General features: G+C 52.1%; 1 protein-coding gene across 2 annotated transcripts in view; it reads right to left on the bottom strand.

Annotated features, from left to right (window-relative positions):
- Positions 1 to 27,145, bottom strand: part of CSNK1G2 (casein kinase 1 gamma 2) — a 67,373-nt gene that overhangs the window by 18,757 nt on the left and 21,471 nt on the right. For both annotated transcript variants that reach the window (XM_019557037.1, XM_019557038.1), the window contains exon 2: positions 7,089 to 7,576. In XM_019557037.1, coding sequence (XP_019412582.1) covers positions 7,089 to 7,275 — 187 coding nt within the window. In that variant the 5' untranslated portion in view covers positions 7,276 to 7,576. The remainder of the gene's footprint in view (positions 1 to 7,088; positions 7,577 to 27,145) is intronic.

The raw sequence follows: 27,145 nt of genomic DNA, 5'->3' as shown, positions 1-27,145 counted from the left end.
GCCCAGCACTGGACACAGGACTCCAGCTGCGGCCTGACCAGCACCGCATGGAGGGGGAGCAAGACCTCTTGGGACCTGTTAGTGATGCCCCGTTGATGCAGGACAGGGTGCGGTTGGCTCTGCCTATTGCTTTGTTGCATTGCCAACTCGTATTCATCCTGGAGTCAATCCTGACTCCAAGATCCCTCTCTGCCTCTGTGCTGCTGAGAAAGGCAGCCCCTAACCTATAACCATAATGCTGGTTCCCTCTCCCCAGGTGCAGCACCCTGCACTTGTCCTTGTTGAACCGCATCCTGTTCAGATCCGCCCACTTCTTGTCGTTCTGCTACCACTGACCCATTTTAAAAAAATCCCCAATTTTCAGTTTAAAAAAGTAACCCCAAATCCACATTTTTCCATAATTAAAACAAAACACCACTAATAAAGAGAGAGATCTATACAGTGGTGTTTCATTTTAATCATGGAAAAATGTGGATTTAGGGCTACTTTTTTAAAACCGAAAACTGGGGACATTTTTTAAATCAGAGGAAACCAGGATCCCTAATTATCAGCATCAGATCCAGATGGTAGAGTAGTATCATCTAGCCCATGAAGCTCCCATGAGCCCAGAAATGTGGCAGTGTGGGAGTGGTGGCAATTAACACTGCCACTGTCCATCACCCCTCTCTCTCCCTGGCCATCAAAATCCCAAGCTCTGTGTAGTGGGATCGAGTCCCAACCATGTTGGCACCAGAGTGCTGGACTGGGCCCATGGATCAGATCTGGCCCGTAGATGGACCTGGCACTGTTCATTCAGTCTACAGGGCCAAAAGGTGGGGCACTGCTGGGTAAGTAAGTCTTTCATATCTATATCTCTATATACATATACATGTAATGTAACTTGTTGGGTGTAAAAGTGAAGTATGCCGCCAATTTTAATCCATTAAAAAAAAAAAGTGTGGTCCAGGTATCAAAAATATGGGGAAAGCTACAGCAGATGCTTTAGGGGGGTCCTCGGTGTTCCCTGCTATAGCTGCTTCCTGGGTCGGGTAGGTATTACTCTAGCACAGCCACGCACCTGAAAAAATATTTCTGCCATGGTACAGAGATACATGACAGCTGAATCTCACTGCTGGTTTGATCACTGATTATTGACAACTGATTTCACAACATGCCCAGGCCTTTAAACACAGAGCCATGCGTGGAAGAACTGGTGAGCTAAGCAAGCACCTGACTTGAGGAGGAAGATAGAGTGGAAGGGCTGGGAGCGAGGAGGTGAGGCTCTGTGCCCCCAGGGTTGCAGACCACCGCACAGGAAGAACCGCCAGCTCTAGCTGTTGGCTGGAAAGCGGTAGGACAGCCCTGGCCAATGGTGATTACAGGTTTTTCCCCCTTGCCTTTGAACACTGCACCAATAAAGGGAACTTCAAAACCAAAACAGCGCTGGAGTCCCTGGGTTGCTACGCGTCCACCGATGGCAGTCAGGAAGCCACAGTCAGGGCCTGCTGAAGAGCAGACGGACTCCCTGTGCGAGACGCTGTGCCAAGCCCTGTGTGGAAGCAGCAGCCAAACTGCTCCAGCCATTCAAATCCGCCCACAGCTCAATCACGGCAGGGCACTGTGCTTTGCTTAACCCCTTAAATAACCGGTGCGCCCACCCCTCCCCTCCGGATGCAGCCTTGGTGAGAGCTTTTTCAGTACCTGCTCCTGCCTGTCACACCAGGCATCCTCTGACCTTTTCTTTGATTCAATCCAAGCTGAAGGAGAGAAAAAGGATGGTCTGGTGGCTGTAAATCTGGCCTGGGAAATGCAGGCACAAATCCCAGCTCTGGCGCAGACTCCCCGGGGGCCCTGTCCAAGTCGCACACACGCCCCCGCCCGGCCTTTCCTCTCTTCCCTTCTGCTTAGATCACACACCACATCCTCGCTAACACTACAGGATCCTGCCAGGAGCAGCAAGGACCACCGCACAAACCTTGGCAATGACAACAAAAGCCACAGACAACTTTGAATCAGCCTTGAATTCAAACTGTTCACATAAGCTTAAGACCAAGCAAAAGAGAGATGCCGATGGAAATGTCTCTTTTGGAACAGGAGCTGGAGCTTGGGCCAGCCAGTGCATAGAAACCTGAAGTGAAATCAACTTCAGCTTCAGTGCCTGAAGGGAGAGAAATGCAGGATGTGATCAGGCCAGGATGGGGAGGGATCTGGGAAATGGACTCTCCTTCCCTCCCTTGCAACATGCTCAGGGGGTGCAGACAGCTGGAGAAGAGGGACTCATTAGTAAGCAGCACAAGGGCTTCCCTACCGCCCCCGCGTCTCTTTAAAGAGAAGCTACAAAATACCATCTAGGTTGCTGTGCCTATCCCAGAGGGATTGCTGGAATTAAGAGATTAAAAGGGCAGCTCCTGACAGCCAGGTACACTCTGCAGAGCACTGGGAAACTGGGAGCTGTCCTGGGCAGTTCTCTGTGTCTGTTAATGCCTCTGGGCTCAGGCTGTGTCTGTATCGGTCTTTCTAGCTCCAGTGATTGTTGGTTCGGTTCTGCTGCTGGCAGCGAAGGCAGCACAAAGAGCTTGCCTGAGGGACAAAGCAGAAGCTGGCATTGTAACAGGACTGCTGGACCCTGGTGAGAGCAGGCAGGGATGATACAGCAGTGGGCCCACTCCAGCCCTCCTAACTCTGGATCCCAGCTGATGCTGGCAGGATGTTTGAGGGAAGAGTTGAACCTAGCTATAGTTCAACACCTCGCATAGCTCCTAGCCTGGGTATGGAGATACAGCAGCTTTTGCCAGAGATGCATCACAAACCACAGCTCTGCAGGGCAGAGAAAGCTTTCTGGTTCTGAGTCAAGCCCCAGCCACTTGGCCGCTGTAAAGCTCCTGCAGCTACTCTAACAATTTTGGTTGGAAAAATGATTTTTTGGGGAAAAATTTACTCAGTCTGATTTTTTTTTTTAAATTAAAAACAATAAACGCCCCCTTGCCATTCCCACCAAACTCTGGGAAAGGAGGAATGGGAGGCAGAGGAGGGAACCACCAAAACCACTCGGAGAGAACATTTAGGAAAACAAAAATAAAATCAACCTCATCCAAATTTCCCACTAAAAACAAGCCTAAATTTTTCAGCCAGAGAAACAGCACGGAGCCACCCCCTCCAAATGCAGGTGCCTCACTCCAGAGACTTGAGCTTCCACGCAGAGCCACGTGCTCCCCACCTCAGCCTTTATTCGACTTTGGACATGCCACTTTGGAACACGGTCCTTGCCAAACGTAGCGCTGAACGTAGCCCAGGCTGCTGCTCTCTTACTACAGCTCTGCCATGCAGGGCAGTGCTTTCCCCTGCTCGTGTTGGGCACAGGCCATTGACAACAGGCCAGGCACTTTGCTCTACACTTCGCTCCTGGCAGGGAGAGGGGCTGGAGGCAGCAGATGGTTGCATGCTCTGCCACCTCGCTGCACAGTTAGCTGCTTGGGCCAGAGCGCAGTGCCAGGGCTGCTTTAGAAGGTGGCACGTGGCCCACAGGCCGCACATTGGCCACCACTACCGTAAACAGCTTCCTCCAATTTCAGAATGCAGCAGCGAGCCCTGGCACAGATGGGCACCACCAGGAGCCACTGCAGCATCGCCAGGGCCTTTGTAATCTGACTGCTGATGCCCTGGCACCTGCCTGCTCCCCTGTGCCAGCATCACGCACGCTGAGACCTGGTCTGCACCACACAGCTCTACCTCTGCTCCCCTGTGGCCAGAGTTACTCCATGGCTGCTGGGCAGAGCAGGTCTTCTGCCACCATCCAGCAGCCAGCAAAAGACATCCCTTCAGTAACTCAGTGCCCTGGCACCACTGCTGCCCAGTAGAGCTGCTGGAAGCTCATGGATGTACGGGCACCTTGAAGAGACAGGGGAGTAGATAAAGCCTCAGTCCCCAGCTGGTCCTCTCCACCTTGCTCCCCCCCACACATGGAGGTCAGCAGGGAAACTTCACGCTGGGCAGCTGAGGAAGGCGACAAGCAAGCTAAGGGAGGCACACAGCCCCTGCCACATCTTGCATGCTCCGTGAGCCCAGCCACTGCCTCTTCCCAATGTTATGAGCCACCAGCAGTTGTATGGGAATCAAACTGGAAGCTCTCTGGGACAGGGACTCTCTCATGCTGTGCCTGTGCAGCACCCAGCACCCTGGGCCCCGAGTCATTGAAGACAGACGGTGCCAGGGATTGGTGCTGTATGTACGTGTGCTTACATATGTACGCATAAGGGGCAGGGTCTGAGCACTGGGCTGGGAGCCAGGAGCTCCTGCCCGACCCATTCCCTCTCTGGCTTCCCACATACTCCTTCAGCCACGTTTTTTCTAAATGACTTGATTTTGCCTGCCTCAGCTGATGTCCCTGGGCAGGCTTCTCCAAAGGTGTTGAGCACTTGCTAGTGCAGCTGAAGGCCGTGGAAGCTGCAGGTGCTCAGTGTCTCTGGCACCATGGATCCCAAAGTGCACGTGCAAAGGGCCAAGCCTTCCTGGCTCCATATTCTCACCAACCCCATCTTGCCAGAGCACAGGGAAGCTCAGTACATGGACAAAGAGCGCAGACAGTCAGTTTGTCCTAGGTCCTTCCCCATGACTGAAATCAAAGGCCTTGGCCCTTCTCTGCAGCTTCCTGCCCTCCTTACCTAGACCATCCCTGCAGGGGAGGAGTTACTGGGCTGTTTGCTAGGAAAGAGAGCATTGGGTTCCTCAAGGCCAACTGCCTGGTGTCCCTCATGCTCCTCCACGCCGTGCATAGGCTGATAACCTCACCCTTCAAGGTTCACGTCTCAATGAATCACTGTCGCTACTTTTGGCTAGGCTGTGAAAGTGCCCCCAGGCCTTGATATAAGCTAACAGCCCAAGGAGGAAGCAAGCAGGAACTCAGAAGTGAGACCACCTGGCCAGCACTGCTGAAACAGGATGCCTATGGATGCCATTTAATGGACAGGCATCAAGAGAGGGTGTTCAGGTCTCACCAAATACTGTGTACAGGGACTGGTATGTCCCGCTGTCCAGGGCAAGTGGAATCTCATCCCATCAAGAGCCATCCACCACAGAAAGGAAGAGCTCCTTCCCAGTCTTTGAGGCTTGAGTATAACCTTGTGAAGCTGAACCAAATGCAGGCAATGCTGAGTGGGGGGAGGTCAGAGGTGGGTGGGGGACTGGAGTGAAGACAGCCCCACTGCAACGGCCAGAGGGTGAGATAAAGCAGAGGGGAGGCTGCTCCTCCAGTGCAACAGGCTGCAGGAAGGGAGTCTAGCAGATGGCCCCCCCACCTGCATCTCACTGCAGCCAGGAAACCGAGGAAACCAAGGTGGGTGGATGGGATGAGCAGAAACATTCCCATATTTCACAGCTGGTTTGTGGGCAGGCACAAGGCTGGCACACAAGTGAGGGCTATGGCCATCAGCTGTTGGGGCCCTGGCACAATGGTCTAAAGCAGGAACTCACACCTGCAAAGCGCCAGTGCCACGAGCAGATGGACAGCACCGTTCCAGCCAGGAAGGGCGTTGGCTGCACCTCTCCATGGCACAAGCTCCAGCAACCAGATTGCTCGCTTCAGCTCAGCCAGCACTGGATCAAGTCCAGAAGAAGCTGCAGAGCTGGTGCAGGTCCCTCGGTCACTGGAGAGTGGGAGCAGCAGGCAAAGCAGCGCCATGCAGTGCACAGCAGTGAACCCACATCACCAAGCCAGGAAGCTGCATGGAGCTTCCCTGCAAGCCTTCCCCAGCCAGCCAGAACATTTCCCCGAGGCCCAGGGAGACCGCCTTCCCACCGCTCGGCTTGGTTTTAAATAGAGCATTTTCCCAAGCTCTGCAATTAAGCTGCGATCACTCAGGGAGCTGAGGAGCAGGCTGGTTTGCCTGGCACCAGCGAGTCTGTCACGCCAGGCAGAGCTAGCATTAAATCAGCGCAAACAGGGGCAGGATGCTGGATCCCAGGAGCTGGGGAAACCAGCCCTTCCTCCAACACAGCCCCCAGGACAGCCAGGTCCCTGGAGAGGCTGATCTAGACATCTCCCACCTGCTGCCTCTTCTCACAAGCAGGCAACACAAAGAGCTTCTGATCAGAAGAGACACCACTTAAGATCCATCGTGGGGTTCCCAAGCCCCACGGCAGCCAGGGAGACGCCCAGCCAGCTCCTGGGAATGAGCCAGCTCTATTCTCCCTACGAGGCAACGTATTTTCCCTGCGATTCTCAGGCGCAATAAATATTCCACATCTCCTCAGGGCCAAACCTCTGCCTGGCAAATAATCAACACATACAAGGGCCATTCATGTTCCTGTGGCTTTCGACTGTGCTGCCAGCACCAGACCCCCTGCACAGCACTGTGCTGGCCCAACCATGCCCCACCACCCATCAGACCCAGCACAGTTGAGCTGTGCTGAAAACTTTCTGGGGAACAACAGGGAAAGCTGCAGATACTCTGCATGTTTTTTCCTGAACACCCTCTCTCCAACACCCCCGGACTTAGCTCTCCTCGCTCTGGTCTGACTCCTCCACACAAAACCACATGGTAGTCAGGAGACTCCCGTCCCAGGGAGGAGGAAGGGTGGACCCAAGCACCGCACCACACCCCATGAGTAACAGGCCCATCACTGTGTTTCAGTGGCACCAGGTGAAACCTCAGCTGGATATTCTAGTCCAGGCCCCTGGCATGAATCTGCCACTGGGATGAGAGCGGGAAGGGCTGCCCTGCTCCGGGGCTGAAAAGGGTCATGCTGATTTTAGTGCTCTGCTAATGCTCTCCAGTGGAGGCAGGGGAACAGGGGGAAACCTTGAGGAAGAAGGGCTTTATCTAAACAAGGCACTGCCTATCTATGACATGTGAATTAGAGGGTTACCTTATTTGTATAAAACTGGGTCTTAGGCCACCTATGGGGAATCTCTGGGGCCACTGCCTTCCTGCCAATGACTGAGGCCCACTAAGGAGTTACTCGGTGGGGGTTTAAAATGGTTCTTCACATTGTCAAGAGAGAAGAACAGAGATACCGATTATTACCCACAGTGGAAAGGGCCTGGAAAAGCTCCTGTAGCAGCCCTGCAGCACAGTGGTGTAGCGAGGATAGAAATAAGAAGCCCCCCTCACCTAGACGGAGCTCCCCAAAATTGCCACATCCGATCTTCTTCCCGACCCGGAAGTTGGGGCCCACCATTAAGACTCCAGAGTTGGTCCCTGTGCTTCGGCTCCCATGGCTGCTCCTTCCTCCGCCTGCCTTGGACATTCTTTTGCCTTCCTCCGTCTCCCCTTTCCCTCCTCTCTTATCAAAATCCATAAGTTTGTGATACCCTGGCCTCTCCACGGTTACGCCACTGCCATACAAATCCCAAAGCCACCGAAAGTCGAGGGGGGAGGAGACAGGTAGCAGCAGGGCTCTTGGTTAATACACCATCACGGTCCAAGGGGCAGGGCAGGGGCTCCGGGGTAAGTGCCACCCGCAGGCGCTGGGCTACTGAAATGTCAGTGCTTTCGAGGGTCCTGCCGGGATTCTCATGGTCGCCTGCTGCGGGCCGTTCTTTGGTGAAGACAACATTCTGCGGGGAGTGTCCTTCCAGCTTAGATCCTTTGGCACCGAGCTGGGAAAGAGAGAAGGGCAAGGATTAGCGTGAGGAACAGGCAGGTGTGATTCTGCAGAGCTTTTAAAGAGGCGTGGGCAAGGGATGGTAGAGGTATGCCAAGAGCAGAGCACTTGGCAACCAGGGCACCTGGGTTCTACGCTGAGCTCTGGGGGGAGCATGATCCGTCTAGCAGGTACACTGGAGGAGGGGATGGGTACCCAAGAGTCTTGGGCTCTATTTCCAGTTCAAAGAAACAATCTTCAGCAACTCACTGAACCCCTGAGGCCTCGGCTTTCCCTCTCCTGTCTAGCAGACGGACACTTAGCATGCAGGAGGGGGAGACCTAGCTCAGTATTGCCCCTGGCATATGTTGGGACCCTGGTGCGGAGGAAGCTTATGAAGTGGGATCCTGCACAGGAGCAGAAGAAGCCATCTGAGGCTGCTCACTGCTCCCAGTCGCTGTCTCAGCTGGGCTGAGGCAGCAGGCTGGCTTGCTCTTGGTGAGAGCTGGTGGGTGGGGGTTTTGTGCACAGCCCTTTCAGGAAGAGACACTCCTTCCTTTGTCATGGGAAGCCAAGGAGAGTAGAGACACCCAAGGCTGAAACTCCACCAGCCCCAGGAGCATCATGAGCTTCTACCAACAGGAGAGAGGCAGGCCCTGCTTGGGGAAAGCTGCTTCATGCTGCTGAGCCCAGGGGTGTGCAGCAGAGGGGCAAGTGTCCCCTTCCTCCGGATATCTCAGTTAACCCTGGGGAGCACCTGCTAGGTCACTGGAGAAAACAAGGCAGCCTGGAAGGTGACTGAGGCATTGGACTACCTAGGGGGAGTGCAGAGGCAGAGGCATAGGCAGCAGGGAAAAAGCACCCTGGGGTTTCCTGAGAAGCAGAAAGAGGATATCCCTCCTTGCCCAGCATGGAGACTTTCTGGGTCAAAACCCTTATGTGCGCCAGGAGGTGCAGACCAAAGCCACCCCAGGCCAAGAACATTGTGGCATGCTCAAATTCTGGTCCTGCTGCCTGTTTTGATTAGACCTTGTCTGATCTGTGCAGCTGGCCCATGCAATCTACAGCCGTGGGGTGTGATGTCTAAACCCATTTCAGATCAGTCTTTACCTGGCTGCAGCCCACTCTCCCGGTACCCCTCCTCTGGGGAGATTTCTTGGCACCCATTTGAAGCAGGTGCAACACACTGAGCAAGCTCCTGCTCCCTGCCATCAGGCATAGCTGAACTGGAGATCTGCACTGAGAGGCCTGCATGAGCGCGTAAGGAGCCTCATCTGTATAGACACAGCCCAGATTCTGCTTACTGCCCACCTGTCACTAATTTGCTTTTAATGGAGAAACTGGAATACGACGGGCGGGCAGGTAAGGGTAGGGGTGAGGGTTAAATGCTGTTTGGGGGCAACTGTGAGAACATGGAAGGCTTGGGGTGCCTGGTGTTGGTCCAACTCTGTTGCTTGGACTGTGAGCTCCTGCGACCAGCCCCTTGGTTGTGCGTTTGTACAGCACCAAGCATCATGGGGTGCCAGCCCGTAAGGTCTACTTAGTACAAATAAATAATACTGCCCATGACAGAATAGCCCCAATAAGAATCTCCTTAAGAACTCTGTCCTGACCTCACACGGAGGTGAGATCCAGGCTTCCCATGTGTCGCAGCCTAGGAATGAACACCCCTGCCCTTCCTCTTCCCCCTGTGAAAGATGGGGCAAGAACCAGAGCTAGTCAGCGAGGTAGAGAAAAGGCAGCATAGAGCAGAGCCTCAGGTAGCAGGGACTTCACTCAGGAACAGCCAAGGCAGCCAACCCTGGCACAGAGGGAGCTGGGTGGCAGCGCACATACAAGCGACGTGTCCCATCTTGCCAACTGCAAGCAGCCCTGAGCTACCCTGGGAGCAGAGGGGGCCCCAGAAAGACACAGGTGGAAAGGAATTGCAGCTGCTAGGTTGCACAGTTAATTAGCAGGTGCTGGGATGAGGTGAAGGGTTCCTATGGCAGTGGTAGCACAGATGCTCTCCTGGGGGCCAGCTGTCAGCAGCAGGTGCAGGCACCTCCATTGTTCTGGCAGGGAAGCAGCAAAGTTCAGGGATCGTCGCCAGTGAGAGAAGCGGGTGCGGCGGCCTAGAGGTCCAGGCTGCCAGGGCAGGGGCAAGAGTCTTGCTCTCATGGCACCAGGCCAGGGCTTGGACCCAGAGTCAGGCCTGCTACAGCTCCCTATCAACCTGGGCCAGGCTACTTGAAGTGCTCAAAAGTATCCAAGGGACTTAGGAGCGCAAGTTCTACTTTCCAAAGTGGTGCAGGCACTCAGCCTAACTCACAGGTGTCTAAATACCACACTTCCTAGACCATGCTGGAAACTGGGATTTAGGCGGTCTTAAAAAAAAAATGCTACCCTTGGCTGTGCACAAATTGGAATCATAGAAAACTAGGGTTGGGAAGGACCTCAGGAAGTCATTTTTTTACAACCCTTTTCTCAAAGCTGGACCATATTGAATTATATTATCCCAGGCAAGGCTCTGTCTAGCCAGGTCTTAAAAGCTCCCAAGGATGGAGCTTCCACCACCCCTCTGGGCAACTGGTTCCAGTGTTTTACTACCCTCCTAGTGAGAAAATTCTTCCTAATATCCAACCTAAACTTCCTTTGCTGCAACTTGAGACCACTGCTCCTTGTTCTGCCATCTGCCACCACTGAGTCTCGCTCCATCCTTTGGAAACCCCCTTCAGGGAGTTGAAGGCTGCTATTAAATCCCCTCTCAGTCCTTTCTTCTCTAGACTAAGCCCAGGTCCCTCAGTCTGACCTCAGAAGTCATGTCCCCCAGTCCCCTAACCATTGTTATGACCCTCCACTGGACTCTCTCCAACTTGTCCACATCCTTTCTGTAGCAGGGGGCCCAAAACTAGGCACCATATTTGATGTGGCCTCACCAGTTCCGAAAAGAAGGGAATAATCATTTCCCTTGATCTGCTGGCAATGCTCGTACTAATGCAACCCAGTATGTCCTTAGCCTTCTTGGCAACATGGGCACTCTGTGGGCTCATATTCGTCTTAGTGTCCACTGTAACCCCCACATCCTTGTCTGCAGAGCTGCTGCTTAGTTAGTTGGTCCCCAGGCTGTACTAGGGCATGGGACTGATCCATCCTATGTGCAGGACTTTACACTTGTCTTTATTGAATCTTATGACATTTATTTTGGTTCAATCCAAAGAAGTTCCTGGATTACCTGTGCACTGAGTATTGCTCTCCCTGCAGATGTCAGGGTGATTGAAGTCCCCCATGAGAACCAGGGCCCGTGATCCCCTATTAGAAACTTCTGCTAACCATTTGAAGAAAGCCTCATCCACCTTGTCCTCCTGGTTTGGTGGTCTATAGCAGACCCCCACCATGATATCACCCTTGTTACTTTACCCCTCTGACCCTAACCCGGAGATTTTCAACAGGCCTATCTATCTCCAGTTTCATACTGAAGCTTGGAGCAGTCATACAGCTCTGTTACATACAGCGCAACTCCTCTCACCTGCCTGTTCTTCCTGAATAGTTTATACTCATCCACAACAGTGCTCCAGTTATGTGAGCTATCCCAGCCAGTCTGTTATTCCAATCATGTCAACCCTCCCAGCACCCCTGAGCCACGGTCCAGCCTCTGCTCTCTGGGCTGGGAACGTGTCCTCCCAACATGCACATACAGCACTTGCCAAGATGGGGTTCTGGTCCCACTGGACCTCTACAGCAATCACCGTGCAAGAAGTAGCTGGCCCAGGGGCTGAGCGGTAAGGAGTGGTTCTGACCCTGCGGGAGGCACAGGCCTGAAGCAGCACCAGCCGGGCACAATTGAGCAATTCCAGCCTTTCCTTAGCTTCCAGCATGCAGGAGCAGGTCACCCATCCCCAGTGGGGACTGGCCGCTCCCACCTCCCAGTGCTGCCAAGCAAAACTTTTCATTCAGCAGCTGCGGTTCAGCTCTTCTTTTTCCTCCGTGACGTTGCCCTGAAGGGAATATTTACCATGCCTGTGGGGGCCGGGTGGAACTTCTCTGATAACAACAGGCAGAAAGCAGAGCAGCCGCATCCCTTGCTGGGCAAGCCATGGGACACAGCATACATGGACACACGTGATGGTCCCAGTACACAAGGGGTGGGTTGAGGGGAGAACACCTGTGAGCCAGGAGCTGGTGCAGAGATATGGGGGCAGGATCATCCTCAGGCCTGCACCCTCCAAGCAAGTCACTTCTTGCCTCAGTTTCCCATTACAAGCAATAGGTACATGCTCTCTCTACCTGACAGTTGAGAAGCAAGGTTTAGTTAAGATGAGGCACTCAGAGCTCAGGATCTCCAAGCTCTCCTAGGTACATCACAGAGCACTTTTCTGAGACAGTTCTTTAAGAAGCCAGGGAACATAGAGTCCAAGGAGCCAGGCATTAGACTAGTGGGGTTCAACTCTTGGCTGTCACTGACTTGTCATGAAGTCTTAGACAGATCACTGCCCCTCCCTGGGCCTGTTTCCCCATTTGTGGAATGGGGGTTGGGGTAATCATCCACCCCTGCAAAGCACTTGGAGATCTGGGGATGGTAAGACCTACACATTAGCATGACTGGTACATATGCCAATAGTCCTTTGCTCTTGAGCATGAGAGCACAGGCCCAAGGCCTGACACCAAGAACCAGCACTGCCCAGAGAAGCAGGAGGGAGGGGCTGATGAACATCAGAGAGGAAACCTCGCTCTCTCCCCACACTGCCTGCCTTGCCAAACCCGACTCCCTGTAGGGGCACTGCATCCAAAGTGGAGGTGTTGGCTGCACCACAGCTCTGCCCAATCCTTCTGCTCCCCATGCCTCCACCTGGCACTAAATCCACCCAGTACCATGTCACCCATCACAGGCAGTGCTGGAAGCAGGAAACCCAAAAAGGCAGTGATGGGGAAATGTCTCCTCTTGACCCCAATAAGCAAGGGTGGGGGGGACATCAGGTGTGGCCTAAAAGGGATTATGCCAATGCTTACTCTGGATGCTGACACAGAGTAATCCTACGATGCTCCAAGCCTCTGCAGCCTGCTCAAGCTGACAGCAGCTCAACCACAGCCAAACCAGCTCCCACTACCTTCCCTCCCACCCCAAGGAAAAGAGAAATCAGCTGCATGCTCTGGAAGCTTGGCCTGGCATGAAACCTGCACTCTGTCCACTGGAGACTATATCTGTGCTTCCCAGCATGAGCCCAGGGCAGTGCCTGTCCACAGCTCAGGGCTTGTTTCTCCCAGAGGAGAGCACACCACTGCGACCCTGGGCAGGATGTGCCTTGAAGCAGCCATGCCAGGAAGCCGAGCGCAGTCACAAGGGTGCTTTCTGGAAGGCAGACAGACACCTCCCTCCCAATCTACAGCTTTCCACCCATGCTAATCACCTCTGTTTTGTTCCCAGCTCAGTCCTCTCCAGACCGCGAGCAAGCCGCTCTGGCAGGCCTCTGCCACCCCTCTCTGCTGCGGTGCCACCTAAGTGCTGGTTCCAGCCCCGTGGGCTCCGCAGCCCTGCTACCTGTGGGTTAAACAAGCCGGCCTCCACCCCTCAGGCATGCAGCCTCCAGGAAATGAGTGCACCGCCAGGCCTGATGTTTGTCCAAGGCCCGTAAAACTTTTTATTGGCTCTCAATAGCTATTAATAATAAAAAGGCTTCTTGTGCTAGACCATGTGGGGGGAGAGGGAGGCGGACAGGCAAACAGAAAGGCAGTGAAGGGAAGGATTGGCCAGGCCCAAGGATGGTGTTGGGAAGAAAGCAGCTGTGCTTTGCACCCACCAAAGGACTGTGCAGTCTTGGAGAGCTGGGGGTTAGGCTGATGGGGGGTGGGAATGGTCCAAAGTAAGTGCCTGGTCTCCCATTTGAGCCCTACCCCCAGCCTGTCCCTGCCTTTAAAACAGGCGTCAAGAGCTACAGCGAATCTGCAACTGCTCCAGCAGTGGTAGCTCAGGCAGCTATGTCTTCAGCTCACTGAGCACAGGGTCTAAGACATGCAGGCAAGGCATCCCAGTGCCACCCAGGTGCACACATCACAGCAGCCAGTTTCCTGCTTGCTTACCCACCCTCACTGTGTTCAACCTCCTCCAAAGGGCTGAGCTCTGCCCTCATCCTGGGGAAATGGCTGTGTGAGTGCTAAAGTGACAAGGCACCTAGTACATGGTCGGCCATTCTCCTCTGGCCTGCTTCTGCTACCAGGGAGCTGTAGGGGTTAACAGCAAATGATGAATAAAGCTATGTAAGTGCCGGGTGCTAATGGCATGTATTACCATCCCTCCAGGAGGGGCCAGGCTGAGCACACAAGTCCCCGGTTTTCACAAGCCTCTGCTCTGTGCAGGTTTCCCTGGGGTTGCCCAGCCCTGGGCTGCCTGCACCAGGAGAGATGGGGTCAGGGCTGTAGCTACAACCACAGTAAGCAACTAGAATAGAAAAGGGAGAGCAGGAAAGAGATGGTCTGCAGTACTAGCCTTGACCCCTCAGCAAGGCTGATGTGGTGGGAGCCCTGCCCTCCAGGCTGCCGCTGGCACTGCAGCCCCACAGCCTGATGCCTCATCAGTCCTGGCTACAGCTCAGTGTGGTCATAGTGCGAGCTGGGCCTGTCACAGGTCAGTGCCAGCTCTTGACATGAGAAATACCCACCAGCAAGGAGAGGCCCATGATCCAGCCCTTGCTGAGCACAGCCCATTCTCCCCTGCTGCAACTTGTGCTTGGGAGGAGCATCCTTATGACCACAGGCTTGCCTTTTCCCAGAAGCTTACAGAAGACTGTATAATAGGCTGGCAGAGACAGCTGCCCGCCCTGCCACCCCTCTTGTTCCCACCACTGCCTTGTGCTCTTGGCTTCGCCATCTGCTGTCTCTCAACTTGAACTGCAAGCTCCTTGGAACAGGGACCATCTCTTTGCCAGGTGTTTGGGCAGTGCCAGGCACCGTGGGGGTCCTAGGCCCTGCTTCGGGCCCCTTGGTGATGCTGCTATACATAACGTAGGGTGCAGGAAGGGCTGGAGGGTGAGGCCTTCGTGGGTCAATCAAAAATGTTTTGTTACAGATGCCTTGTCCCCATGGGCTACGCACTATGGCAGGGAAACAGAAACAGCCACAATCCCTGCTCCCCCGAGCTCTGGTTTCTACCATGTCATTGCCTTGCCTCCAGCATCTCCAGGCACAAGGGATGGCACCTCCTTCTTACAGACAAGGGAAACAGATACAGAGAGGACCCCTAGGGTCAGCAGCTGAGCTAAGGCCCCCTCATCCCTCTGCTCGCCTTGCAAACAGCAGTCCCCCCATCTGCAGGAAGTAGAGGGGAAAAGGGGGATGAGAGCAGGGCTTCCCTAAGCTTTGTTCTCTCCCAGGCGCTGAGCACACAACATCCTGTCCATTCTTTACTTGCTCAATGATTTCCTCTCTTGATTTGGTGCAAAGCTGCCCTCCTGCCTGCCTCCTGCCAGCTTTCGCCCCCTTCCCTTGCCAGGTCCTGTCTGCGCTGCACAGCTGAGGGCAGAGCCGCCTCCTGCGCAGCTGCAGATGCCCTAGGCCTGCGGGAGGGGTTTTATTGCTGCTGCCTTCTCTCAAGGAGTCTCCCCATCTCTTCTCCAGCAGCGGTGGAGCAGTGCATAGCTCAAGGTGGGGGAAGGGGAGGAGACGGTGTGTGAACTATGTGGCTTAGTACCCAATTTTCATTTTGAATCAGACCTTTATGCTCAGCCCTGTGGAATCTCAGGGCCAGACTGTTTGCACAGAGCCAGGCGGCCGCGAGCCAGAGCGGAGGGAATTCCAGCCCCCGGGTTCGTTTCGCTTTTCAAGGGAGCTGCTGGCCAGGCTGCGTAAGAGAATTTCAGACAATGAAACTAGACAGCGCGGCCAACCAGAAGGGAAAAAATACGTTTCTAGTCTTAATAAATGCTGCTTCCTATGAAGCGCTTGGGGACTGCCTAGGCCAGGGATGAGCTGCCTTAATGCAGAGCAGATCTGCAGCTCCAGCTGCCCCACCAGCTTGACCCCTGGGCTTGACCGCTGGAGCCTGGAAGCAGATTGTCCACAACCGTCCTCCAGGCCAGACCTTGCTAGTAAAGGCCCCCCCCACCTGAGCACAGCCCTGATAGTCCTCGCCCACCTAGGAACGCTGTACCATGTAGTCAGTCCCTACAGCAGTGCTGGTCCAATTTCCCACATGGACACACCAGCTGGACAGAGTGCTTAGCTCCATTTTCAAACCAGTCAGTCATCAGACCAAAATCAAGTCAGTTTTACTCTGAACTGTGAACCCATGCAGGCTGAGGTCAGCACAGTCTGATCGTGCCATTATAGTCCTGCTTACCTTGCTGTTCATGAGGCCTAGCCATAGCAGCTCATGCTGAACTATGTGGAGGCCCCTTAGCTCTTGCGGCTGACGAACAAAAGGGGGTGGCGTTCCCATGATATCCCATGATACTCTGAACAAAGAGGCCTTGGCTTTTGCTGTGGTTCATGGTTGGGTCATGCACTGGGGAGTCCCAGAGAAAGCCTTAGGTGATGCAGCAGCAGTTACTTACAGAAAGAGCAAGGAATCCTAGGATTGGGCAGGCTCTCAAGGGTCATCTTGAGAGGGCCCCTGCATGACGCTGGATTCACTACACCATGCCACAGAGGTGCCAATCCAATCTCTTTAAGCAGTGAGAGGTGGCTCTCAAGAAGCAGAGGGGAAGTGATCATATGTGAAGTTTCTGATTGCTTGAATGAGAAGCCCTCCTGGACAATGAGGAGCTGAAAAACCAGTGCTACATCCTTCCAAACATGATGAATTGAAAGGGCCTGGGTACGACCAGCAGCATCCTGATGCAACGATTTCTCAATCACTTCCCTGGCCAAGCACACAAACAACATGCTCTGATGCTGCTGGGTGGGTCACCCTGTGGCAAGTGACCCTGACCACGTGCCCACAATGTAGAACAGAGCTGGTCTCTCATGGGACTTGAGTCACTTTGAGCCAAAATACAGGGGACTTTCCAGGGGAAAACACAAAATCTAAAAAACTGGCCTCAAGTTTGGCCAAAGGATTCCAAAGCAAGCTGTGGTCTCAGGACAATCCTGCCGTGCTTGCAACCAATTCTTCAACCAGGCGTAACAGGTTAGGTGACCAAGGACCCTTGCAATGTCCCTAAAAGCCACCTCATCCCAGCTAGGCTCTCTCTCTTCCCCACCTCTCAAGGCCTTTGCCTGCCACATCTTGATGGAAACTTAATGAAAAGGGAGGCTGCCCACAGAGACTGACAAGTTTAAGGTGCTCCCTCTTCCTCAATGGTTGACTCTGCAAAAACTCACTTGCCTTAAGGCAGCATTTCTCAACCCACAGATCACAACTCAAAAATGGGTTGCAAGAATATATGAAAGGGTTGCAAACAAGCTTTAAAAATGGATTAAACTTTAAAAATGGATTCTGCTTTAAAGGAAAAAAATACGGGAAACGGTGGCTTTTCCCCTGCAGGATGGCAGAGTTCCAGCCTGCAGGGGCTGCCTGGATCCTCCCCCATGCCCCACACACAAGAGTGGGGGGCACTGGGTCGAGACTGGCCATCGATGTTTACAAGTGGGTCCTGGTACAAAAAAGGTGGAGAACCACTGCCTTAATTCATGACCACTAGCTGCCCCCACAGTCATGCCTGTGCCTCACTGATGTGGCACATCCACTTGCCCTCAGAGCCACCAGGCCACTTCAGGCCTTTACTTCCTTGTTGAGACTTCGTCCTCCCCGGCTTCCACCCCTCTACTCTGGCTGGTCCCTTAGCCCAGGCCCACACTGTTCCAGACCTGATGTTTGGGCTCCAGCCCCTTGTTTCACCCTCTGGGGCCTTTATTTCTGCCCTGCTTGGGCCCCAGGCTCTCTAGCCCCGTTTGTCTCTCACGGGCCCTCAAAATCTGTGTCCTCCTCAGGCTCCAGGCCCTCTGGCCCCAAGCTCTGCCCCTCTCAGACAATGTTGGGCTTCCTGGATGCTGCCTTGCACCTTAAGCCTAATCCCTGGCAGGGCTAAAGGCAATCACATGCCCCTTGGACATGAATGGGACCTCCAAGCCACCCCTTCTCTAGTGCCCCCAAACCACCAGTTAAAACCCAGATGCAAACTTAAGCCTTCTGGCAGCAACACAAACCCTCCCACCATGGTTTGCCTCCCACGCTTCTCCCGAGCCCTGGGTGCTCTTCTCCATCTCCCAGCAGGGCTTCTTCCTCCTCCTGCTGCTTCCCAGGTCTCACTCCCTGCTCCAGCTCTGCCTTATATACTCCCAAAGCTCTGCCCCTTTCTGGTCATGTGCCTCTCCTGCCAGCTGACTGGACCACAGGGCTGTTCCTTAACCCCTGCTCTGCTGGCTGCCTGTGCCACAAGACCCCTGCCTTAAAGGGGCCACACCACTTTCCAGTAACAGGGCAAGGGTTCCCAGTCACACCATGGAATCTCAAAGTGAAACTGAACACTTCCCAGTAAGGTTTTGACTTCAGCCTCTTACAGGGAACCAGAAAGGGGAAGAGCCTCAAACGGTAACATGACGAATTGTGAGGAAAACACAAATATCAGGAGATTATTTTAAAGCTAAGGGGATTTAAGGAAGAAGACGTTTTAGGTTATTTGCCACGTGGTTTGGAGTCTCTTGGGTAACGCACTAGTCACATTTACAACAGACTCTCATGCAATCACTTGTCTCCAGGAGCGGGGGATTTAGGGCAGATTGCAGTGTTTGCCGTTTGCCAGTCTTGCAACACTCGACAGGCTCCGAATAAGACTGGAAGCAACTTCCAGGAAGGAAAAGCTCAAATGAGAGAGACAAGAGAGAAAGTATTTGTACTACAACAGCTCTTGGACACCTTAACAGAGAACAGGGTCTTATTGTACTAGATGTGGTGCACGCACAGTCCGGCACCACGGGCTTCATCATTAAGAGAGGCAAGGCAGGGGTGGAAGCACAGTGCAGGGAAATTACCTGGCCGGGGGTGGGGGGCACAGCAGGACAGTGGCAGAAGCAGGAAGAGAATGCAGGTAGCCAGTGAAGCCCTGCACCCGACCCCCCTGAAATCCATTCTGTGGGAGGCAGTGGGATCCCGGCAATAACCATCTTTAGCAGGCACCTGATCCCAGCAAGTCCTTCCAGCGGTTAAAGCCGGCTTTGCTGTCTACTCTATGCTTTCCAACCAGAGAAGGAACAGCTGCATCCAGAGGGGGAGGGAACGGAGGGGGGAAATCTTCCTGAGAGCTAAAAACACAAAGAAAATCTCTTGACGTTAGACAACCCAGAGGCGCTGCAAATTAAAAGGCTAAAAATACCTCCCAAGCACCCCGTGACTCCATGTACAACCATACCCTAAGCTTCAAGTCTGAAACCAAACACAGCAACATGCAACTGGTCTACTTACCAGGCTGGCCAAGAATAAAGAGCTTGGGACCAAACAAACGAAGAAGAAGAAAAAAAATCAAGACACTTGCATGGAAAACTCAAAAGCCACAAGGAGTTGGAGCCAGATGTGGTTTTGTTTTACAACAGCAGATAAAAAACCTGCTGGTCTTAAAACAAAGGAAGATCCAGCATGTTTTAAAATAAACTGCAGACCAGTCCCAGAAAACGTCCAAGGTTTGTAGTTACAATCTATTCCAGTCTTAAATGCCAGCAGCAGCCCTCATCATTTTAAAGCAGGGAAGGCTGCAAGCAGAGGTTTACTCAATTGACTGTGCTCATGAAAACTTCCTTGGGGTTTTTGTGCGTTCGGTGGGTTCTTTTCCACGAGGATCATTGCCAAAGGTCAAGACTGAGCAGTGAGTTTGACTGGAGCTTTCTAGTTCCACCTGATCGGAGCCAAGGCCTTGAGGGAGGTCACCTGGGAGAGTCTGATTAACTCTTCTGTGATTGAGGCTGAGAGAGGAGGAGCAGGGCACCAAGAGCCAGACGCTACCTCAGAGCCTGGGCAAGCAGGGAGAAAATGGGTTGGTTCAGCTGTTTAGCAACCTCTTGCTTTTGACCCGTCAGCAAACACACGAGCCCAAGCAGGCCACGCAATTCAAACCCGAGTCTGCAGTCAATATCGGAGGATGGCCACAAGCTTACCGCCGCAGCCTGGTGCTCTCTGGCTCGGGCCTCACTGTAATTACACGGCCATGTGGTAGAGCCAAATTGCACCCTTCCAAAATTACATCCACATGAGCAGGAGGAAAGCCGAAGGACCAAGGCACAGGAAAACACCCACCGGGTACCTCGGAGCAGGACTCCCCAATACCCAGATCGGGTTCAACTCCTCCCATGCATCTCCATGCTATTTTCTGCTCTCTGCACCTGGAAAATGCGGTTCCAGAGAAAGTGGGGAAAGCCACCAGCAGTCTGCTGGCATCACAGCGAGGAGGTATCATCACTGGATCATTCCCATGCCCAGGTTCTGAGCCCGGGTCTCACAGAAAGAGACTAAGGGACCCCAGTCAATTTAGAGCGACTCGGATAAGAAAAAATACTTTTCCAAGTACCTACATAGAAAAATGTCTGATTGAGGGGCGGGGGAGTGGAGGGGGCACTTTAATCCAGTGATGTCATTAGAAGAGCAAATAGTTGGAAGACAAACTGAGACTAGAAATACGGCATATTTCTTGTTAACAGGGGTGAAATGTCACTGGAACAAATGACTGAAGGAAACATGGTAGAATCTCTTATTTGAAAGTCTTTATGCCAAGGCTGGAAATCTCTCTGAACTTCCAAACTGACTACCAGTGCTTCTGCTGCAGGCATCCCTGGATGAAATTACAGTCCATGTTGCAGAACACGTCAAAATCGATGGCAACAGCAGGCCTGCTGTCGGTTCCCAGGTTGGTCCTTTCCTCTTGGCATCTTCACCCTGTGCATCAAACAATCATCCCCATTCCTCTAATCTCATTTCTGCACCATGAAACTGATGGTGTCCATTTGCTTTTGCTCAAACTTTTAAAGGGTTGACTCCACCAGTGTAGGCAGAGCACTCAAGACAGACTGCTCTGCAAGATTAAAAATGCAAGTAACTCTGGATTCCTAGTGTACATGGATTCTCTATCTCCAATCCTTTTGATGGCCGATTTAAAAAAAACGACTAAAGTGAGTGAGGTCTGAGTTAAGCCCTGCATTCGTGCTTCAGCCTCACTTCAGTCACCATGCACTGCCTTGTTACTCTTCATGCATCAGTTCTTATGCAAGCCCTTATTACTGTATTGCAAGCTCCAAAAATCTGTCTTCAGCTCCTACAAGCTTAAAATACTCTTTATTAACAAGCTAATTAGGACATGTAGGGGAGAAGCAGAAAGCTGAATCAGTGCTTTCTCTAGGAAGTTAACTCGCTCAGAAATAGATACAGTACTCCAAGGAGAACCACAGAGAATAGCATGGGAAACCTCAGTTGTGCTCCAACATCTCTGTTGATACTTTGGGAAGGGGTTTTGCTGAAATGAAAGCTAGTGAAAAATAATGAAACTGCCTCATGGAAAACCTGTGTTCTTGTTTAAAAGCTTTTGGGGAACAGCATGTGATGCCACATATCCCATGATGCTACACCTTCCTTCAGTAGAAGAGGCAGAGTTGTATTGTGAGAGGTGTAGTTTAGCCCACAGAGGAGGGGCAGTGCTTAGTGCCCCAAGGCCCAAGTTAGAATAGGAAGGAAGACTGGACCATGGAACAAGGGTAGGGGTGGGGATCAGAGATGGCAGAGGGGTAGGCACAAGCAGTGGGCAAGCTGCTTGACCTCACCATACCACCTACCTACCCTCTGCCTCCCACCCCACCCACCGCAGCAGTGGGAGAGATGAATTCAAGACTACCCCAAATATTATTTTTTCCATGTATACAATCTGATTAAGTTTATACATTTCCATGTAAAGAATCTCATTACTGGAGGTTCATCTTAAATTCAGGGTAGTCTTTGATTCAAATAAATACAGCAGTTCACTTCTGCCTTTTGTTCAAAGTGGATATTTTCAGAAGGGAGGTAGGGATGAAAAACCCCTCCATGTTACAACCACGTCCAGCTGCAACAAATCCTAATCATCCCATCCTGAGGATAGTAATGTCATGCTGCGGCCCAGCAGAATGAGAGTTATCCATTGCTGTTCAACACATTAAAATCCCTTGCTTCTTTCCTGAACTGGTCTGAATGTGTAAGAAAAGCAAATCTCAATGGGTAACACAGCTTATGCTGAAGCAGTGGTTCTCAGCCTTCTCCAAACTGTGGCACACTTTTGAAAATGCCAGCTCTTAGTTTTTTGACAACAGAAAAATAGAGCAACTCTGCTGCTGCAAAGAGCCCAAACCACAACAGGTCAGAAAGTTTCTGACACTATGAAACCTCTGGGTTTATCTTGTGAATCATTGTTTGTACACCTAATGGCGTTAACATTGCATGGTGCCCTGTGGCATTGTTGCAAGGATCTCTGCAGGATGCCACAGCAGCTTGGGTGAGAATCGCTGCTCTGAAGGTAAAACTTTCCCATCCATAACTGGAACAGCACATGCCAAGTACGGGCTTCAGCAGTAACTCCCAAGTACCAGCAGGTCCATCTCTCTCCCCATGGCCAGTGGCTTACATCTACTTAACCAACGAATGAATCAAAGTACACACCCAGTCTGGGGAGCTTAAGTATTTAGCAAGGTTTAGCGAGCATCCCCACCTCCACTGAAGCTGCTGAGCTCCCCTGGAAATCCAGCCCTAAAGCCTTGCAATGAAGGAGTCTAAACAGGGCTTACAAAATGTTAGTCCCTTGGGGACAAGCAATTTTGACAAGTCTAAGACACAGAGTAATGCTGTGCTCAGCTGGGAAACTTTCACAATCACTCAGTGAAGTCAGTCGAGACAGATAAAGGCTGATAACGTGGAAAGCATACATCAGATCTCTAGGGGCAAGGCAAAGCCAGGATGTAAAGAGAGAAAGTTTGATTTGCATACGTTATAGGAAGCTGGCTGGAGGGCTCGCAGACCTCCTGCCCACTCTGCTGACGCTTTCCTTCAAGCGCTCGCTGGAATGATGCAATGACCTCCTTAAAAACAGGGGCAACCTCTACAGCTTTTTTAAAAGCAATCCCATGGCACAGCGACTGGAAGCATACGTTTCAGCTTTGCTGATCTCACCCCCACGTCATGAGCAATGGTGTGTTCCAGTGAAATGCCAGCATGGGAGCACCAGTCAAAACTTGATCTCACTTGAATTCATCTGTGAACAAGTCCCAAATGGAGATATTTTTGCAGGTTCTTCACTTCCCCACTAAGGAAGCAAACACTGTTGATTTTAAAAAGGGGACAGTGGGGGAGGCAGGGGAAGAGAAGAAACATTTTGTTTAAGGAAGGAGGCTGTGAATACACCGGAGCACTGGGAAGAGTGAAGAGATGGAAAGGACTATGAGCTAGAGAGGCTGGAGAACGAGTTGGATTCCTGGAAGGGTAAAATAAGACATGAAAAATAGCTAAAATTCCAACACATCAGCATTAGAGACATATTAACATCAAGAGTGCCACATCAGGGTCACACACTTATATAGCTGTCCCTGCCTCCCATGCTTGGGTTCAGAAGACCCCTTCTATTCAGGTGATAACATACAGTAACCAAAGTCGCCTGATGAACATGGGGAGGTGCAGAACAGTCACAGAAGGCAGTAAGCAGAGTGTAAAGTTCTCCCCAAGACTAACTCATCAAAGGGTCCCTCCTGTAGTCTCATATAAGTACAAATGTGCATGTACTCAGGGCCCACGACTCCATTCCTTGCAAACCCAAAGCCCCTGTAGCAGTTGGTGGGAGCCCAAGACGGCCAAACTAGGCAGCACCAACCAGGAGATGCATTTAAACCCAGCGATTCTCAACAAGGATGCCTGGAGAATCGTTCAAGGGGGCAACACATGGTGTTGGCATGGTTAGGTTTATAAACATGATCCACAAGATAAAAACTGAGAATTCAAACAGAAATCCATCACTGGGTCTTTCTGAGTTCTTTGCAACAGAAAAACCACCACTCTTATTTTCCAAGGAAAAATAAAAGGAGTAAAAACAAAGAGCTGGCACTTTCCAAGGGCTGTCCTGAGTCTACTCTAGCTTAAAAGGTTGAGAACCTCTGGTCTAGCCAGAACTACAGGGACCGCACATGCTGAAACAGGACAGATTCAAATTGCCCAAGACCTGAAATTAATGCCATTAGGCAGGAAAACCTCTCACCATCTTCTGCCCTCTGAGCCGAGTCACAGGGTTGGCAAAAGATTCTCAGTAACTCACTCCCACTGCCGAGTTTCCCCAGTATTACACAAACCCCTGCAGCCCGTATTGCAGTGACAGCTACTCTACTACAGCAGTGTTGCTCTGGTTACAGGAAGAGAAATGCTTTCCTATAAGCATCTGCCTTTTCTAGAGCTGGTAGTGTTCCCCAGCACTGCATCTCAGGTCTTCTTTACCTACAGCTGAAGGCTCACTCCCAGGGAGGAAAATGTCCATTGGATTTTCCATGTTTTAAAAATAACCCAGCTGATGCTTGTGCCCTCGAAAACCCAGACAGCAATGGGGTAGAAAAGAACTTGATCTTGGCCCCTACTTCAGGTGGGTCCGCACAAGAAATCTGCAGGAATAGCTGACAATATGGCTATAAGCCAGGGCAAACAGGCTCCGTGGGCACACACTTCTTTCAGGTCTACTGAATTAGGAACAGGTTTAACTGCACAGAAATTAGCTGCTTTTAGAATTGAAATAAAGGTGTTTACCTTGCCTTGTGCCCAGATCTAAATGCCAATTTAAAATCTTGCTCTTTTGCATGAAGCCAAAACCCCCAATGCAGAGTGCAGAAGGGGGGCAGGATGGGTAGAGAGGGAAGGTGATTCACTTCCAACCTCCTGGAAGATGAAAACAGCTCTCAATGCCATTTTCTTTCCCACCTCCCATGCATGTGCACATGCACCCAGCAGGTCTCGCACACACACACAGAGCCAAGCTCGTTGCAGCAGTCATATCATAAACCATATGCACAAAACCACCCCAATATCAACACACTCCTGCTCTTACTTTCTGCCTTAGGGAAGAGGTGCCAAGCTCGGGGGTGTGCTGCCAAGTTCCCTGCGACTCGAGGCTTAGCATTTACAAGTGGAGAGCTGGGTGGATTTTCGAGGAAACAAGACAATCAATGAAAGGGCTTTCAGACAAAGCCCTTCCAAGAACTGCGCTCAGGCCATTTCAAACAACCTTTTCTTTGGGTGACAGGAATGTTTCAAGCTCAGGAAGTCATTCTCCCTCCCTGCCACGTATTGACATGCAGAGGTTGATACACAAGGCTCCAGTCCCAGCTCACGAGCTCTGGCTGCCTCCGCGTAGTCCAATGCTCGCACTGGCAGCAGCAGTCTGTAGGCTCCGTCTCACAGCAGCCACAGGACCTGCCAGGGTGGATCAGATGCAAGGTCCGTTCAGTTCTGTCACCAGTCATAGCCATCACTAGCAGCTTTGGAGGCAGGCGTAAGGAACCCTGCAGTTATGGGAAACTCATACCCCCAGGAAATTTCCTCTTTAAGCCTATGAACCTGGCATCCACCTACAGCACTTTTATTTGTCCAGCTACCATTGCAAATCCCTCGTTAGACCTCCGACAGCACTGAGTACACTGTGCACAGATCGCCAGACACAGGCCCCCGGGGCAACTGGCCAGGCAATATTCATGTATGCTGAGGCCAGAAAGGATTGCTTACAACTATCCAGCTTGGTCTCCCAAATATCCCCATTTTACAAACAGGGAAACTGAGGCACAGACACTAAGGGTCTTAGGCACATGAAATGAGACAGAGCAGTGGAGGGGAGCATGGTGTTCCCCTACGCCATGCTGGCAGCTGCACAGCTACACCACCCAACCTAGGGCAGATGCAGCACCTTAACCCCTGATATCAGGCTACCTGCATTCACTCATGTGGCCTCTGCCCTCCCCTGAGAGAAGTGAAAGCTCCTCGCAAGGGACCTGCGTTTTCAGGGGAACCCTGGAGATCCTGAAAGTTCCTACAGAAGCTAATTTCCCAGAAGCAAAAGATAGCTGCACAGCTCCTCCACGGGGCAGGGGGTGGGGGCACAGACTAACAAGACCCTCATCTCCCAGCAACAGAAGGGTTAAGGATGGCCCCTGTCCATTTGGGCTTGCAGGGCAGAGCATCTCCAGTGTTTACAAGGCGGGTGGGAGGAAGGCAGCGTGGCTCGGTTTCTTCCTTTGTGCACTCACAACAGGAAGTTCTTGTTGCATCTGTTTGTTACTTAACCAGTGACGCGGAGCCGGGAACCGCAGGCTGACCCCCAACGCCCTCAAAGAGAAAGGGTGGCCTGAGCGGGGGGAGGAAGGCACAGAGCTGGGGCTCCTGAGACGCAGGTTTTGTTCCCAGCTCCACTGTAGACTCCCTGGCGGCTGCGAGGCAAGTCGCTTGCTCAGATTTACAGCTGGGGATGGGGACCGAGGCAACTTCCTTCTCTTTGGGGATTAGGTGCTTCTTACTCAGTCGGGTCTTACACCGCGTTTGGTGTTGTGACCTGTCACCTGACAAAAAGCACGGGCTCAGAGAAATCAAGCCTGCAGCGACAGCCCAACTGAAGAAACTCCCTGGCAAACAGTGCAAGTTAACCCCAATCTCCCCACCTGACCCTCATCAGACAGCACACTGATCCATGAATCAACAGCCCACGGTCCCCTGCCAAACAGGAGCCCTCCATCACTGTCGCTGCCTTTCCTCCCTGCGACTTTCTCATGCTGGAAGCAAGTGAAACCCAGTCAGCGCCACCAGCCCGGAAGTGACTGTTATTAACCCGTGTTTCTTTATTATTGTGGCCACCTTGGAGTTTGAAACTCCGGTTTCCCTTTCGCTGCTGCTCTTGCTCTGCCTCTATACACAGCTCAGCTCCAAAGCAGAGCAGACTCGGTTTCTCTTTTGGTGCAGTACGTTTGGCTTTTGGGGCATCTATACATGTGCTCCGTGGTGAAGGTGCTTTAATTAAAGCGTCCCTTAGGAGTAGCTCCAATTAAAGCACCAATAGCCTCATGTGTATTCGGCATCCTGGGCCTCAAAATGGCTGTGGCGGCGCTTTAACTAAAGCTCATTCAATGAGCTTTAGAGCACTCCTGCTACCATTTTGAAACATGGAGATGCCGAATACACGACGTGGAGGCTGCTGGAGTGCGCTAACTAGCACGCTCCAGCAGACTCGATTCATTGAGTCTGCTCCATGTGTTAAATTAGCACACGTCAGAGCAGAGGTCCATCACATGCATAGGTGCCCTTGGTTTCTAGGTGATGCAGGATTTCAGGTGACAAACCCAGCATGGGGATGTCGTCTCCCACCAGAATTTGGGAAAACAACCATCACACAAACAGCAAACACACAAACAACAAACCATTTATTTTTTAAATAATGAAATGGAGAATTTTGGCACAACTGTCCCTGGCTATTCTCTGAGGGCAGAGTGTGTTCAGTGCTCAGGACAGAGAGAAAGGCCCCGTCTCCAAGATCAGAGTGGGGGTTCTCAGCCCCCCAGAGCACGCTGCACTGGAGTGGGTGTCATGATACCTCCCAGCAACTCAGTTTCCCACCAGGCCAACACCGAAGCACTCAGAGATAGATAACCCCAA

Source organism: Crocodylus porosus, unplaced genomic scaffold (genome assembly GCF_001723895.1).
Source record: "Crocodylus porosus isolate Cpor-Errol unplaced genomic scaffold, CroPor_comp1, whole genome shotgun sequence".
Classification (NCBI taxonomy): domain Eukaryota; kingdom Metazoa; phylum Chordata; order Crocodylia; family Crocodylidae; genus Crocodylus; species Crocodylus porosus.
Note: the sequence above shows the minus strand (reverse complement) of the source record. Positions and strands in the feature narration are given on the sequence as shown.